The sequence below is a fragment of the Aotus nancymaae genome, unplaced genomic scaffold (genome assembly GCF_030222135.1).
Source record: "Aotus nancymaae isolate 86718 unplaced genomic scaffold, 86718_ANA_hifiasm-v0.15.2.pri h1tg000025l, whole genome shotgun sequence".
Taxonomy (NCBI): Eukaryota; Metazoa; Chordata; class Mammalia; order Primates; family Aotidae; genus Aotus; species Aotus nancymaae.
In genome coordinates this window covers 1,435,121-1,453,212 of record NW_026988438.1, presented here as the reverse complement: position 1 = coordinate 1,453,212, position 18,092 = coordinate 1,435,121, and the positions used below count along the sequence as shown (strand labels likewise).

The 18,092-nt window shown below is 36.4% G+C and overlaps 1 protein-coding gene across 10 annotated transcripts in view; it reads left to right on the top strand.

Annotated features, from left to right (window-relative positions):
- HDAC9 (histone deacetylase 9) overlaps nt 1–18,092 on the top strand; it is a 919,102-nt gene that overhangs the window by 191,652 nt on the left and 709,358 nt on the right. The window contains exons 1-2 of one of the 10 annotated variants that reach the window (XM_012450673.3): nt 13,569–13,716; nt 13,809–13,883. The exons of the other annotated variants lie outside the window; for them this stretch is intronic. Coding sequence (XP_012306096.2) covers nt 13,868–13,883 — 16 coding nt within the window. The 5' untranslated portion in view covers nt 13,569–13,716; nt 13,809–13,867. Of the gene's footprint in view, nt 1–13,568; nt 13,717–13,808; nt 13,884–18,092 lie in introns of those variants that run through there. 10 annotated transcript variants of the gene reach the window in all.

Genomic DNA, 18,092 nt, shown 5'->3' with positions numbered 1-18,092 from the left:
ATTGCCTCTAATTTTGGAACATGTAGTTTATTAATACTGATTTGAAATTTATTTTCATATTATTTTTACCAGTCATTCAGTAATCGTAGATAGTCACATTGTTGAAAACGAAAATGCAGATACAAAGTTAAATGAATGAGCTTTGTGTGGACTCTACCCTAGAGGAGACCCCAGTTTAGTCTATGAAGGAGACAGAAATGATGACAAGATCTGTGCACTCCAGAAGAAGTAGGAACGGTAGCCTGCAGCACTGAAGAAACCGTGACAAGCTCTGCTTGGATGGTGGACGCTGGCCAAGTGGTCAAGTTGGCAGAGAAGGCAACTGATCCATGTCTTAAAAAGTGAATGCACGTTTACCAGCAAAAAGGAGGTGAGATGGGGCAGACAAGCAGAGCAGCAAGTGCAAATTGGAAGGAAGAGTGGAAGGTTTTGGCCTGTTGAAAGAAAGATGAAAATGACTTGTGCCTGGAGTAGTAGGTGTGCAGGGTGAGAGGAAAGCGATGACAGATGAAGCTGGAGAAGCAAAATTTTTATTTATACATAGAACTCATAGTTCTTTTCTTCCATTTTGTTATTGTCTGCCTGACTCTAGTATCTTATTTTACACCCACAGCACCATATATCTCCCAGTCATTTGAAAGAAGACTTAGTCGAAGTCATTTTCCTACCTCATTTTCTCTTTTCCTGACAACTTCTTTCAACTGTCTTAATTAATTTCCAAATATGAGAATATTTTCAGTTACCATGGTCAAAAGATTTTATTAAAAAGTCTTCTTACCTCTGATTCAACTAAATGCTTAACCAATTTACTAATTAATAGGAAATGCTTTATAGTTATAGTTAATTAACATGTTAATAGTTTAAATAAAATTGATTGAGTCTTCTCTTTGGTTAATTTAACTATTCCAGAGATCAGGTTTTGAAGAAACTTGTTATAACGTAGTTTTATGCAACTAATTACTGTTAGTCCTTCTCCATGTCTGTGTCATTGCACTTGCTTCTTTAGTTAGTGACATCAGAAGCTTCACTTCACTAGCAACATCGTACAAACAAGGAGGAGCACCATCTTGAACTTCCATAGAAATCTCTTTCCTTTTGAATTATTTTAATCATTACGTGACCAGCTGTGTTCCACTTCTAGACATTTTGGTAAATTTTCTGAGCATTTAGAAGTAACATTATCACCCCTTTCAGTTGCAGGAAATAAGTCTTTTATAAAAGAATACTGTGATCTGTGAAATGGGTATTCAGTGACTTTAGAACACTTCCAAGAGATTGGCTTCGTGTCTAGAGTCTGCCTAGGCAGTTCAAAGTTATTTTACATTTAGCAGTGACTTAAAAACAAAAACATACACTTTGAATGGAGTGCTTTATTAAAATAATGGAAGAACGTGGTAGAGGAAGAACTCCCTGGGAAGAGTTTAAATAGTATAAATAGTTTTGCTGAGAGAGCAACAAAGTTCTGTATTGTGCTGTTGCCACAGCAGCACCAATAATTCAAAACAAGGAAATGGAGTCTCATATTTAACATAATACAGACTTCTCTCTAGAACTTCTGTGGTCTAGGGTTTTTCAGGGATTGGCATGTTTATCTACATATGTCTAAATTTAGACATGCCCTTTATGTAACATGGTAAAAGAGAAGTACTTAAAATTCTATATGATGCAGTTATTTCTTAAACAGTTTTTGTTGTAAATGACTAAAATATCAGGAGTTTCCTGTGCTGAAGTAAATGCTCCTGGACATTGTGAATTTGTGCATATGAAGAGAGACATAATCTCTTATGCATCCCATATTCGATTTCAAAAGATCACTTTGAAAGGTATGAAGAGGTGTTTAGTAATTCCAGAAAGAAAAATGATTTTTTTTCTATTGAATATTCTATTGAACATTCTACAACAAGCGTTTTCTCCGCTGTGGAAGTATAGGTACTCTATTCTGAAAGTCGGGATCTGGAAATTCAGAAATACAGATGTGGAAGTTTGGGGAATTTTAAAGTCAACTTTCAGTCATTTTAGAAATAAATTAGAAAGATATTGGACCAATCTCAGACATGTACAAAATTCAGTACATCATTCAATAAAGCACAAGTAAATCTCTACCAAGTAACAAAATCCAATCATAATAAAAGCTTACTTACAAAGAAATGTTTGACCGTAGCAAACTGCTTTTTATTAAATGTACTTGACACAAGGAGATGGCAATCAGCTTTAGACTTTCAGATTTTTTGTTGTCCCAATGTTAGTTACTTCATCTCACTGCCTGCCTGGTTTTTCCACCACTAATTTTATCCTTGTTCTTACTAAAGTGTAAATTTATAGGCAAGTTTGATTGTTATGAGATAAGAATATATGAAATAGTTAGGGAAATCTTCATATTCTGATCTTTTCAACCCAGTGACCTCATGATGAAGATGATGCAAAAAATTGGTCAGATATTTATCCAGTATGAATGTGTGTTTGCATTTACTCTTTTTTTTGAGACAGAGTCTCGCCGTGTTGCAGTGGCACAATCTCAGCTCACTGCAACCTCTGCCTCCTGGGTTCAGGCAATTCTCCTGCCTCAGCCTCCTGAGTAGCTGGGACTACAGGCATCCACCACCATGCCCAGCTAATTTTTGTATTTTTAGTAGAGATTAGGTTTCACCATGTTGGCCAGGCTGGTCTTGAACTCCTGATCTCGTGATCCACCTGCCTCGGCTTTGCAAAGTACTGGGATTACAGGCATGAACCACCAAGCCTGGCCACATTTACACATTTAATAAGGACAATTGTTGCCTAGAAACTAGTTTCAAAGAGGCATAATTCATTTTTTGATGTAAATTGGCCAAATATTATTTCTTGCATGAAAGCTTTATTAAGGAATTATGATGTAGTTTTTTATTTATCTCTCCTGGCTAGTGTTGAAAGGGGAATTCTTAGAGATGTAAAAAAAAAAAAACCTGAATTACCCTTAAAAAATTGAAAAGTTAAAAATCAATTAAAAATAAAATGAAAATATACTTATTCATTCAGCAAATATTTAAGGACCTATGTTAGTTATGTTTCTAGGCACTGGAAGTAAAATGAATATTGAAAAAGACAGGATAGGTTCATGAGACATATATAATCAATATTTAAAGCAGGAATTTGGGCCAGGTGCAGTGGCTCACTCATGTAATCTGAGCACTTTGAGAGGCCAAGGTAGAAGGATTGCTTTAGCTCAAGAGTTCAAGATCAGCTTGGATAACATAGTGTGACATCATCTCTACAAAGAAAATTAAAAATTAGATAGGTGTGTTGGCATGCACTTGTAGTTCCAGCTACTCAGGAGGCTGAGACAGGAGGATTGCTTGAGCCCAGGAGGTCGAGGTAGCAGTGAGCCATGATAGTGCCACTGTATTCCAGCTTGGGTGACACAATACAAAAAAGGCTGTATTTCAGCCTTTTTTGACCCTGTCTCAAAAAAAAAAATAAGAGAGAGGATTTGGATAATAAAATAACCTATTGAGATGGTCTAATATTGTTACTTCTCCTTCCATTTAATCATTTATTAAGGCATTATTTATCATGAGCACATCAATACATTTATCTGCCCTTTTCTTCTTTGTTTACTCAATGTTATCTTTTCCAGTTTCTCAAAAGGAATAACATTTAAAGAATTCAATGATCCTCACACGTCATTTGAAACCAAAAACAGGATTATCCATTCCAAGCCTCTATTTTATTTTCCTATTCGTCTCTTCTTGACACTTTACTTTTGGGCAGATGTGCCTGAGGAAGACTTAGTGTAAGATGATACAAGTTGGAACAGAGCTTAGTTTGTGAGGCTGAAGCAGAATCAGGCAATGATACACACTATGTTTCCTGCAGGATAATAACTTTCTATATGATGACATTGTTTTATCATGGTATTAGTGAGCATCAAAAGTATTCACTGACTTCTATTCATATATTTTCTCAAGAGGAGGAAAAAACTGCATGGCTTTTTCAGCCAGTCTTCCTTTTCAGATTCACTGTACTTAGTACTCAATTTAAGAGAAAGAGAGAGAGATTGACTAAGGATTCCATGACTTCTAGTCTTCAAATGATCAAAACTGAGGACCTGGTGAAGGTTTCAGGAAACAACTTCTTTAATTGATTCACTTTCCATGTAAAGTGTATTTCAAAGGATAATAGCCTACGATTTAACTCCAAAGCTTCAGTGTAGATGAGGAATTCTTCTGGCTGAACTGTGTAACTAATGCTCAATTACCTTAGCTTCTATTGCGCCATATTCTAAACACCTTCCTTTGTAACCATCACCTTGTGCAGAAGTCTATATTTTTAGCCTTTAAGCAGAGCTCAAGCACTGTGTTTAGACATCTGACTTGAAGACTAAAATTTGCTCAGTGAGCAGAACAAATGTTCAGAAAATAACATTTCAAGGTTAGAGTTAATGTCCTGAATAAAATCCCTTTCTTCTTTTTCTCCATATTGAATATAACATAAATAATGTACCCTGACTGACTTTCAAGATTAAAAATCAGAGAATAACAGTGAACTTGGAAAGGGAAGAGGGCATAATTAAAAATTGAAGGGGCTTCTGTTGAACAATTGTTTGCCTGAAACTAAGTACACGTTTTATTCTTGACTCAATAGGATTATGGATCTTAAAAGGATTTTAAAAACTATATAGTAAAGCTTTTATAAAAAGGGCCCAGAATGAGCCTGCAGCTACTGCAAAAAATACTGAAAGAAACACACACACACACACACACACATTCACACACACACGCAAACACAGAATCATCATAATATCCTTCTTAGTATGAGGAGAAAACTAAATATTGTTTATTGCTAGTAGTTATAGTAATTGTATTTATCAATTTTTGACTGTTTATAATGCGTTAGTTACTGTGCAAAGGCCATTTATATAATATTAAACCTTACTTAATGTTAATAGCAATTCTATGGAATAGGTATTATAAACCCCATTTTGTAAATGAGAAAGTCCAGAGAGTTTAGTAGCATTCTTAAGATTATATAGTTAGTAAATGGAAGTATGTTGTGAATATTTCTCAAGAAAATCTCAAAATGGTGCTCAAGACTCCCTGTCCTTAAGAAATAAAAACACTTTACTTCTTAGGGGAAATAGATGAGAGTGATACACTGTGATTATTATTCTTAAACAGGACAGTGCAAAGTCCCAGGACTGTTTTTTGAAAGGGAAATGGCATATTTGCACTGAGGGAAAGTGATTATCACTTTGTGAGCATTTCCTTAAGAATTTTGCTCACTTGGATTATGTGTAATATGGTGAAAAACTTACCCCCATGTATCCCATGAGGCAAAAGGATGTTGCAGTTGCATTTCACAATGTGTCCTTATCAATCCCCTGGGGAAAAATAATAAATGAGTCTGAGCATTCCCTTCTTTTGGCCACTTGATTGAGGTTATAATCTTCACTCTATACAACCAGTCACCATGTGAACAGAACTAGCTAGAGCCCAGGACTATTTGATTGATTAAGGATTTTTTACCCTTAAAATTAGGGCTAGGAGGCTGAGGCAGGAGAATTGCCTGAACCCAGCAGGCGGAGGTTGCGGTGAGCCGAGATCGCGCCATTGCACTCCAGCCTGGGTAACAAGAGCGAGACTCCGTCTCAAAAAAAAAAAAAAAAAAAATTAGGGCTGAAAGAAATGTTGGAAATTCTGAACATTTTTAGGCCCTGCATTTGAAAGGTAATAAGTAGGGCATGTGAAACTCTTTGACCTTTTTCTGGTTCTCAGTGCCTTGAAATTTCTATCTCAATTTTTTAGATACTCAGATAACACTCTAACCCAGTAAAGGGAGATATTTCATAGTAGGGTATAGTAATAACATAAGAAGAGTGAATTAGTCTGTTTTCAAACTGCTGTGAAGAACTACTTGAAACTGGGCAGTTTAGGAAGAAAAGAGGTTTCATTGACTCACAGTTCTGAAGGCTCAACAGGAAGCATGACAGGGAGGCCTCAGGAAACTTACAATTATGGTGGAAGCCAAAGAAGAAACAGGCAGCTTCTTCCCATGGTGGCAGCACGGAGTGAAGCAGGGAAGGGCCATACACTTTCAAACAACCAGATCTCCTGAGACTCATTCACAATCATGAGAACAGCCAGGAGGAAGTCTACCCCCATGATCCAATCACCTCTCCCTAGGCCTCTCCACCGATATGTTGGGATTACAATTTGAGATGAGATTTAGGTGGGGACACAAAGTCAAACCACATCAAAGAGATTGAGTAAAGCAAAGGGGAATTAAAGATTTATTTTTAATGTAGCAGAATACCAAGTTTATGTAGCAGAAAGAATAAAAGTGGTATGGCTATGATTTGGTGAACTGATTATCATTCTTTTTTTCGTAACAGGTTGTAAGTGCACATGACCCAATGGTATCTTAATTCTTCATTTAAAATTCTAAAGGTTTGCATTTTATTTTTGTTAAGCATGTGCCATACCTCTAAAACAGATTTTAAAAGCAAGATACTGAAAAATAATTTCAAATAGTTACTGAGTCATTGACTTTTTCTGACTCTTATAGGTAATCACCCTTATTTACAGATGGGAGACATTCAGCTGCAGAATTAAATGACTTGCTCAAAAGGAAAACCTAATACTTTGGATTTTTGGAAAGTATTAAAAATAAACAAACCAAAACAACAAAGTTCTCAATTTCTTTGTTAGTGGAGTATTCTCCCCTCTGACCCCAGCAAAATAAAAAGTTAGAAAGGAGATCCTCTGGAAGTTAAACCAATGTGTTTAAAGGCAAACCGTGCCTCATGTCACTTGTACAGTTTATACAACCCTCATTTCCTTAAGTGCGGCCATAATTTTGTGAATGTAAACAGAAAGAAGTCCAGGAGGCCACCAAATTGTTCTTATAGACTTTTTGTGTAGTGTAGGGTAATGAGGCAGTTTTTGCTTTGTCTATGTATTTTTTGTGTATTATTTGATTTTATGATCCTATATTATTTGTATAATAATTAAAACTTTACCTTTAAAATCAATACCAATAATTATAAATTTAATTTGGTATTTACAACACATACACACATATTTTTTCATTAAACATTAGGTAAATGGTAGTTACATGAAACATGAAACTCTGGGACTACTTCTTTTTCATAGGTTCACATCCTGTGTCCTGACTTTTGATTCAGAAAATATAGGCTTAGTTAATGTATTCAGTTGTTAATGTATTCAGTTCTCCATTACTTCCTATTTCATTTTCCACCAAAGTAACATTAAACAAGAAAAGCATGTTTGAAGACTACCACAGGTTAACTACCTGTATTCCAATATAAAATCTTGGTATATTGTGTTAGTCTTTGGTTTTGTGGTCAGGATCTACTATAATCAGTTCTCATATTTGATTTGCCAAATATGAGACCTTGGTCAATTTACCTAATCTTTGGGTAAATTAGTCTCCCCATGTATAAATTAGGTATGAGAAAACTTAACCTTTAGAGTTGTTGTGATAACTAAAAGAGCTTCAGTTTGTCCAGTGCCTGGTTTTATAAGGACTAGATAAAAGTAGATTTCTTTCTTCTTCATTTGATTTAAATTCAACACTTACTCTTAATCTTGTCCCAGGTAAAATTTTAAAAATTCATTTTGCTATAAATCAGACATGATTTTCAGCACTCTGTTTTAAAAAGTAATGTAATTTATTGTGGAGCAACTAAAATAAGGACCCACTGACAGTTGTTTCCAAATTAAAGAGAGGTGGATTTCACCCTAAAGCTTCTGAGTTGCCAGGCAAGCTTCACTTTATCAAGGAGAGAAATAAAAATTCGCTAAACCAAATTAAAATGAAATACAGTTCCAGAAGCCAAAGGACAAGTAAAGAACACAGTCTTCACACTCTGGGCTTTTCTTTTGGTCTCTTTTCTGTTGACTGTGTGTATAAAATTTGGGGGAAGTTGTGAGGGTGTGAAGGGCAAGTGTATGTTTCGATTTCTGAGACTTGGGTCGTAGTACCAAGTCATACTGTATATTTTTGTATCTTCTCTCTTACTCAATATTGTTCATTTTGTATTGTTATTCAACATTTTCAATATCATGATTTGTAGAAATTTGTACAATGTCGTAGAATTATACCATAATTTATTTTATTATTTCCCTTATGTTGGGCATATTCGCCATTTGCAGTTATTCAATGGCACTTTACAGTAGCAGTGTGATGGACATTCATTTACATAAATCACCACCCATATCCCTGATTTTTTTTTTTCTTTAGATATGATTCCTAGAAATAGACTCACTCTTAAAAAGTGTGAACGGCTTAAAAGAGTCTTGATATAGTGTGACTTTTTTTTCCTGGGAAAGGTGTACCAATTTACACTCCTACCAGCAGTGTTTTTCACATCATGTGCTTGTCGTCATCTATTAGCATCAATTGACAGGTAAAAATGTTAATGTTTCATAATTTATATTTATTTGCTTATCAGTGAGGTTGAGTATTATGTCTTATGTTTACTAGAGAAGAAGGGCACACTGGAATGCTCTGCTTTTCAGCAAGTGTATATTTAGACACATTGTGTTCCAGTGGTAGTTTTTTCATTTATTTGAATATATGTCAGTAAGCAAAATCTTGGCTAAATATAATCACATTAGCACTAAATTTAGTCAAATACCAAAGGCATTCTAAAGAGACTAAATTCAGGATGCATCTCATGAAAACATACTGCATGATACTATGCTTATGAGATTTTCTTTTTATGCTGGGCAATTGATAATTTTGTTGTTTACCCTAGATTCCTCAACAATGTTGAACTAGCAACTTTCAAACCTGCAAACATCTGCTTTTGTAATCAAAATTGAAAGTTACAACTGAAAGGAAAGATTTAGTTCACAAACTGTATAATCTTCTGATTCTGCAGAATTGAAATAAACTTGAACAAATTGAAGAACTGAAGCTCTAGTCAGCATATAACTCAAGACAGGAAAAAGGTTAAATTTCCTTTCAAAATAAGCACCATTCATGACCATGTTCCTAAGAAAAAAATAAAACAGAATATCTCTAAGAATTGTATCATCATTTTCGTGCCAATTACCATGGTTCAGTTAGTCCCTGTCTATACAGTCTAGTGGTACATTTTTCTAGCTTGTGAAAATTCAATAGTAATTACAGAATTTATAGTGTTTTTAAATGCGTGTTTTAAGTAGTCTTATTGTGTATGATATTTCAAGATGTAATCTTATTTTTCAGGATGTTGTGTTTGGTACCTAGGAGGATCAACTTTGAATCATTTCTAGTTACACATTTCTAATTTGGGGGAAAATCAGTTTTTATAGGAATAAAACGTGGTCCAAGTCTTCAGCAGAGTGAAGGATAAGACTGAATTATAAAAAGAGAGGTTTAATAAAGTATTTTTTAAGCATTAGAGGAAGTTAATAAAGTAATTTTATTGAATTCCAGCATGACTCAGCCTCTAATATTAATTTTGTAAATAGGAAAAAGTAATTAAATTACTAAAGCACCTTCATTTTAAAGGTTAACTTTATTATTATTATTGCTCAGAGAAAGTTTATTTTTTACCACTTTTAGAACTCTAGGTCTTTTTAAATTGATGCACAATTATTTGAGTGCTTTCTGTGAGACACAGTCAGACTTGGATTCTTCCTGTGTGGGCTCTAGCTATGTAATAAAAGAGATTGTATAATGACTTATATATCTAGAACACAAGGTAATGATTCCATTACCTGGGTATATACCCGTTCTGATTTGCAGGTAGTTTAATTTTTACATCTGCTCTCTAACCAGTGCTTGAGTTGAAGCAGAAATGGGTATTTGAAAGGAATTTAATTTGTTTTGCCCATTTTAATGGTAGTCCTTTCTGAATGTATTTAAATAGTTTTTTTATAACTACCATCTTCCAATTTTTAAAATAGAAATATATTTTCTTTTTTACTTTTCTTTTTTTTTAGATGGAGTTTCGTACTGTTGCCCTTTTCTATTTTTTTTAATTGTAAAGCCTTATGTATTTATTTTAGAAAAATTAGAAAATACTACAAAGAAAAAAAAACGAAAAAATAATACATTAATAGAGAATTCTCATTAACATATTAGCACATACTCCAGTTTATTCTATATAATTCATATATACAATAGGGAATCAAAGTACTTGTTACACTGAATACCATACCCTGACATTACATATTTTGTAAATGTTGTTATATGTTTTTGATTGAGCAACAAATAATCATGTTAGCCTGAAGACTAACTTTGTGTAGTTTAAAGAGTGTTTGCCAATCCTTTTTTAAAAAGGAGGTTTCACATAAAAATCCAGATGTCCACCTTCTCTTGATAGATGGTGGTTTTGTGTTGCTAGGGCTCAGACTCCTGTTTGGCCACAGTTGGGAGCAGGTGGCCACAGTTGGCCTTAGCCAGCCATAGCATGCGCTCTGTGTTCAGGGCATTCCTATCCTGATCTCCTTCATATCTTGATGAGCCTGGCTGACTCCCTAAGCCAGCTGTTTGAAGGGTAGCATTTTGTCTAGGGTATTGCTTTTCGGCGGGACTGTACTGGCCCCTAAGGGAAGATTTGAAAGTGTTTTCTGGATGGTGCAGTGGTTGGAGGACACTACTGGCATTTAGTGGAGTGCAGTCTTGTTATATGAGAGGCCATTTTTGACCTGGTAGTTGTATCCTACATTTTCAGCAATCCCTTTGGGTATTCATACAGGCGAAATACCTGTTTATAATTATTTGAGCCTAGAAACAAAATTGGTTGCCCATATAAAAACTAGTTTAATTCAGTTTTAGTATACATTGAATTTCCTAAGACTACAGCTACTGTATAATTTCAGGTAAAATTGTTTTACTTTGGAAGATTTACTGCAAATTGTTGACCATTTGGAAAACCATGTCACTGACAACAAGGTGGCTCATGGATAACCAACACAATGTAGCTCTGTCAGTGCTCATTTGTACCTTCCTTGTTCAATATAACAAAAAGCAAAATTAACACTCCTTTAACATTTTTTACGAATAAGAAATAAATCTCGGTCAGGCACGGTGGCTCATGCCTGTAATTGCAGCACCTTAGGAGGCTGAGGCAGTTGCATCATGAGGTCAGGAGTTCAAGACCAGCCTGGTCAAGATGGTGAAACCCTGTCTCTAATAAAAAAAAAAGTTCAAAAATTAGCCGAGCATGGTGACTGGCACCTGTAATCCCAGCTACTCAGGAGGCTGAGACAGAGAATTGGTTGTAACTGGGAGGCGGACGTTACAGTGAGCCGAGATCACATCACTGCGCTTCAGCCTGGGCAACAGAGTGAGACTCCACCAAAAAAAGAAAGAAAGAAAAATAAAGAAAAGGAAAGACAGAAAGAAAAGGAAAGAGAAAGAAATCTCAGATCTTATGAGAGAATATTAATTCTTTGTGTGTTCTTTATTTTTACCATCTATAATTTGCCTTGGCATGTTATCTAGACTTCAGTTATTCTTATTTTCCTTTTATCATTGGCCTGTAAGTCTGCTTTATTCTTATTCTAAAACTAAATTGTATCCTCATGTCCATGCAACCACTCAACCCTCCAGTCTTTGACTTTCTTACCCTTCTTGAAAGTACTGGCTTCTTATTACTTCTCTTTAATTCATATTTATTTGTTGGTAGTAGGGCAGACATCAGATGACTTCCTCAATATGTAAACTATGCTCATGCCTGGAGAACTTTATGATTAAAAAGAATATGATATATAGAGATTGTTTGTGTAAACTATGAGCTTTGGTTTAGGTTAGTAAAAGAGGCATTACAAAATCTTGTTTTTAAAAGTGAGGCTTTGTGCTTGAGCAGCTTAATCCTCTAGGTGAGCATTGAGAATATACATTGATCCTAAATAGGCTTACAGGCTTCTAGAAAGACATTGCATAGAGCCGGGCATGGTGACTCACGTCTGTAATCCCAGCCCTTTAGGAGGCCAAGGTGGGTGGATCACGAGGTCAGGAGTTCGAGGCCAGCCTGGCTAAGATGGTAAAACCTCATCTCTACTAAAAATAAAAAAATTAGTGGGACATAGTGATGGGCGCCTGTAATCCCAGCAACTTGGGAGGCTGAGGCAGGAGAATCACTTGAACCTAGGAAGCGGAGGTTACAGTGAGCTGAGATTGCGCCACTGCACTCTAGCTTGGGCCACAGAGCAAGACTCTGTCTCAAAAAAAAAAAGAAAAGAAAGACATTGCATAGAAATAAGTTATGCCTAGACGATGAGATATGCTCCAGGATTTCAGAGAGGGCAAGTAGGTGTGTGTGAATGGGTGAGGAAGGCTTATGGATGAGGTCGAGGAGGAGCCACCAAATGTAAATGCTTGGGGAAGAGTTTTGGAGAAGGGGACAATGAAGCAAAGTTCTCTCCCCTTTCTTTTTCACTTTCCCCCTCTTTGTTTTCTTCTGGAACTCTGTCTTTTCCTCTTCCTTTCCTGAAGATACAAAAGCTACAGATGTGAGAGGGACTAAATCCAGAGTCATGATTGTGAGGTATTGTTCTCACCTTAAACTCAGACAAATATACAGATATGACCTTGGGGGCTTAGAATCGTGCAGAGATCTCAGAGCAAGGCATTGCTTGTATTTTACTTCAGTATAGTACTTACGTTTTCATTTTCTTAGATCTAATTATAAAAGAGGCTTAGGAGGTGGAAAATAAATTCAGTAAGTCTCCAAAGTTTTCCCTTTTTTATTTTATAAGTTAAGTATCATTGAATTTGGGGTAATGCTAAGGAGGGTGTCAGTGACAGAATTGCGTTTCCTTAGCTTGCCTCAGCTTATCAAATTTAACTCTTTTTGTGAAACTGTCACCACATGTAAATATGTAAAATACATCAGAATTTCTTTGAAGAAACATTTCTTAGCCAATCAAAAGCAAGAACTAATGAGCCTTCAAGATGATTCAATTTTCAGCCTTTTTTTTTCTTCTAATGCCACAATCCCTAGATATGGTGGGAAAGGCAATTCAAAGTGAGTACTCCAGATGTAATTCAAATGCACTCATTTAAGTAGCTCAGAAAATTGCATAATCTAGGGTTCTGGAGTGACAGTGATTTTTATGTTGAAATCTTTTGGAGTGGGATTGAAATAGCAAAATCATTTTATTTCATTAAAATCGGTCTCAGCCTCTGCTTTTTCCTCTCATTCACTGCAGGTCTTTACATCTAGGAAACAATTCATAGCTGCTTCTTCAGAGGATGTCTCATTTTTCCTCATTCAGAGGGACACATTTGGTACTTTGCCCTGTGTTTTAATTAGTAAGCTCCAGAGGAAGAGAGTTGTTGGAGCCAGGACCCCCAGTTGTGGAAGTTTCTATATCTGTAAACTGGATCCATTCCAGGGCAGAATCATTTATCAGCAAATGAAACACCAGCCACTTCCCACACGTCCTCTGATTGCATTAAAAAAATCACTCCCCTTCCCACCCAAATTGAGTATGCTTAAGAGTATGAAGCTGACAAACATTCTGTTTCCTTCTCCTCCTCCTCCTCCTCCTCCTCCTCCTCCTCCTCCTCCTCCTCCTCCTCCTCCTCCTCATTCTGTTAAATTGCTGGTTTCTGTAGTCTATTAGGCTTCTTATTAATAGTAATAAAACGTTCATTCTTTAACTCTCATGCCTACGTACCAGATACAGTCACTGTCTCTGCCCCTAAGTTATATGGTCTGAAGTCGTTCAATAGCAGGGAAATGAGCTGGGAAAACTGATATTGCGTCTGTAGCATCAGGTACTATTTAACCAGTGGGAGGGACTGATAAAATTAGCGAGTTGACTAACCACTTCCCTTCCTTGTGGCTCTTTAATTTATAACGGATACAGAAAAGTTCAGAAGGACTGAGCTAGTTTTCGAAACCACAGCACACTTTGGCAAAGAAGGAATGCACAACAGAAGGGGTAAGTTTCTTTCTTTTAATCTTTTAAGAGAACTGTGAAAAAGATAATGGGGATAGACGTTTTTAAGTTTGCCTCCGCAAATTGTCTTTAGTGATTTGTAGACTGTGGAAAGATAAATCTGTCACGAGGAGGGAAGCAAAAGGTTTTCCAATCAGTAGCAGTAGCAGCAGCAACAACAAAAATTACATTGAGCAAAAAATTCAACTCTGAGAATGCCTTTATTATTTCACATAGACAAGACTAAAGTATTTTGGGGAGATCTTGAGTTAGTAAAAATATTGATAAATAAGCTCCTGTACTCTCAGTTTTTGAAATTTAGCCTGGAATTGTCAGCAGGGGCATTATCTACTGAAGCTGAATGTCCCTCTGGATCCTGAAACAGCGTAGTCTTATGTTATCTTCTTTGTGGTTGAAAATTTTTGTGGCTTTTAACTCTTTTATTATCAAACATTTCAAACAAAACAAAAATAGAGTGAATAGTGTAGAGATTTCCCATGCATCTATCACACAGCTTCAACAGCTGTGACTTCAGAGCCCAGGTTGTGTCATCCACACCTCTGTGGCAGACTCCCTCCTTCAATCTGGTTGAATTGCAGTATTTTGAAATATGCCTACTGTGAACATTAAATAAAAGAGGACTAAAGTTTTCTAAAGGCTAATACCAGCTCAGCAATATAAGGTTTAGAGAAATATTATTACAGAAAATTGAATTATGAGTCACAGAAAGCACACATGAGTTTCCAGTGGTTGTTTTACCAGTGGGAGCAGGAGTAAGGGATAGTCAATGTTAAGATTGTAGACTCTGGAGCCAGACTGTTCGGGGTCAAATTTTGGTCCCATCACAATTCAGATCCTTAAGAAAATTTCTTAACCTTTCTGTGCCTCAGTTACCTCACCTGAAAATGAATACAATAGCACTGATCTCCTGAGCATGAGGGATGATGAGCCAATGCATGCCTAGACTCTGAAAATTGCTGGGAACATAGAGTGCTCACTGTTGGTTAGCCCTACAACTGTTAGTCAGAATTATTAGAGAGATGGTAGGGTTGTGATTTGTCCAGGCAGAAAGCCAAAGGTTGTATCTGAGCATACTGGGTTGTCTTCTGACCATTGCTTTTCTCCTGATTATTTGATAATGCCAGGCTAGGAAATGTCTCCATTGAGATGTCTTGCTTGCTTTTGCACCCCCTGAAAACTCCTTGGTTTTGCTCTTTACCCCAGCTCTGAACTAATTCTCTCTACAAGCAAAAAGTATCTGAGATTGTCTTGTCCACCCTCTCAAGGACAAGAGGATGCGGGAGTAGTGATTTGTCTAAGCTCACAGAGCAAGGAGTAGATCCAATGAAAAAGACCCTGTCATGGCTTCATGGGCTCCTGTAATGCCTTTGAGGAGGGGTACTGCAGTTGGGTTTAGGCAGCACTGTTGGGCCTGAGAGGCTGCCTCATGTCTGAGCTCTTATGCATCCATCTCTGAGGTAGAGGTCTTCCAGGGCTGCAAGTTGCTCAGATACTTTTTTCATTGGTAATGAGAATGGTGAAATTCTGAGGATGGCAACAAATGGATGGTGAGGACCTTCCCTAAGCTATTCTTTTCTGTCCTATTCATCAAATAGTAATGCCTGTCATTTATAGAGCATTTACAATGCACCTGGCACTGTACAGTGTGATTTTCTTATTTACTCCTCCTTTTGTTCCTATGTAATACTTACTATTAATATCTTCATTTTATAGAAAAGGAAACTAAGGTGCAGAGAGGCTAAGCTACTTACCCAGCTCATAAGAGACAGCTAGGATTTTGTCCCAACTCTGTCTTACTTCTTAGAGCATTTATCCACAAGAAATAGGTTTGTTCAAACATGTGCACTCAAAATGCATCCATGGTTTTGCTCTTAGCCTTCCTAAAGGTGAAAGTCATCAGTATTCCTATAAAGCAAGCTTAATGGAAAAACTTCTCTAGTAATAGTTTTCCCACAGTGAATTTTCATAATGCCTAATTACAGTCTGGAAATTTGTCATAAATCTTGAAAAATACAGAGGCGGATGGGGATGATACTGAGTTACCACTGTAAAAAGCAAATATTGAACTGACAGGGTAAAAAAAGAAATGCTCTTTTAGTAAATTAACCATGCCTCAGTGGTGGATTTTGTTTTTAAGGCCATTTGTCTCTCTTGAGTTTTTGTAGAGGAGGGTGAAATACATCTAAGTCAGTTTTTGAGAACATGCAGTGCTGTTGTAAAACAAATGATAAACACTGATGCGCTGCAGAAATAAAAATTGGCTGAATCTTCTGGGAGGTGCTGAAGAGAACTGGGACATGCACAGTCAGACATTTTAGAAACCTGGAATTGACTTGCAGTGCTTTTTCTTTTACATTACGGGTACAACTGCAAAAATAGAACTGAATGTGTGAATGAAGAGAGAGGTTAATTTCACAACTTTAGATAATTTTTTTCCCCTCCAATAGAGTAATGGTGTTTAATTTTTTTTTTCTTTCACTGAAGGCAACATGGTCTAAAATGTAGAGCTGAAAATGCAAAACATTGGATATAAATGATTGACTTGCATTTTATCAGGCAATCTGATAGAATTTGCAGTCCTTCGTTTTTCCTTCATTGGCTACTGTACCTTTGTCATCTTAACAGAATTAACCAAGCTTTACCTGTAAAAATATTGGAAGAGATTTCAAATCTTATGATCTTTTTGCAGAAAAAGAAAAGGATAAAGGGAATTGCAGCTGCCAGTGTTGGAGGGAGTGAAGTGGGAAGGGTCATTGTTATGTCGCATCCTTGGATTCTTAAACTTTTGAGAAAGCAAAGCAGCTCTTTAGAACTTGCTGCGGCAAACCATTTTCCAGAATTGTTCCATCATCTCTGTTTTTTCTTATTCTTTTTGCCTCTAATGTCTTTATCTCATGAAAACATATTCAAAACCTGTAAAGAAGAGGTTAGGGTCGGAAATGTCTGTACTTGTCTGTCATTAGGGACAGATTCAGAGTGTGCCGTGTAGCTTGTCAGTGTCCGCTTCTCTGTGCACTAATGTAATTTCTGGTGGGGTTGGTCACTCACTGGATTACTTCGTACCGGTGCCTTCATGTTTTCTATCCTAATCTTTAACAGTTGTTAATGCATTATGTCACTGCTATTGTTAAAAGTAAAATTTAGTAAGTTTTAAAAATCAATAAACATTAATGCTTGATTTAATTTACTAATCAATTTACATTTTAATAATAAAATGTATTAAAATTTGTTGAATAGATAAAGCATTGTTTTCTCTTGACATGAATTCTGTCTTTGTTTGTTCTTTTGTCCATTTATTCACAATTGCTTTGCATCTCCTGACCTGGAGATCCAGAAATCAATAATCACAGTTTGTGCCCTCAGAAAGCTCACAGGTTTGGGGTGAAAAACAGTTGTATGAAATAAGTGATGCTATAGTTCACAAAATATGTCCTAACTACGTTGGACTGTCTACATTGGGAGAGGGGGTGTGTGTGTATGGGTAATCCCAGATCCTGGGATTAGAGACCCATGCTTCCAAGCCCATTTTCCGGTTTTCGGTATTTAACTAATTTAACATATGATATATGTTAAGTATTTATGTAGCATATTCTATAGTTTTTTGTGGATCAAAGATAGTCTCTCCAATGAAGTTAACTTTAAACAGCCTGAATGTTATAGATGCTTCTAGTCACAGGGAACTGGATATGACAAAATGGAAAAGAATTTTGCCTCTTTGAGAAAGAGAGTAAAGGTCCGCATGGCTGAAACATGTAAAAAGTGGGGAAGTTGCTTAGAGGTGCTGGCAGAGTCCAGATCATGCTGGGCCTAGCAGGTCATGTTATGCAGCTGCACGTTGTTCAAGTGCAGTCAGAAGTGATTGAAGGGTTTACACAGGAAATTGCATGACCTGAATAATATTTTTAAACTAGTTGCGGAGTGAAGAATAGATTCGTGAAGAGCAAGAGTAGACACATGGAAATAGGTTAGAAAACGATTTCAATAGCTTAGTCCAAAAATGATGGCCACTTGGACTAAGTGGCAGAGGAGTAGGGGCAGTGGACAGAGTGAGAAATCCTGTATATATAATAGTACTTTGTAAAGAATTGGATGTGAAGGGAAGAGTGAGTGGAATGTTGATTATGGTGTTTCGCAGCTGGGTCTAGTGAGATGTCATGTAAGAAGATGGAAAAATTGGAAGAAGAGCAGTCT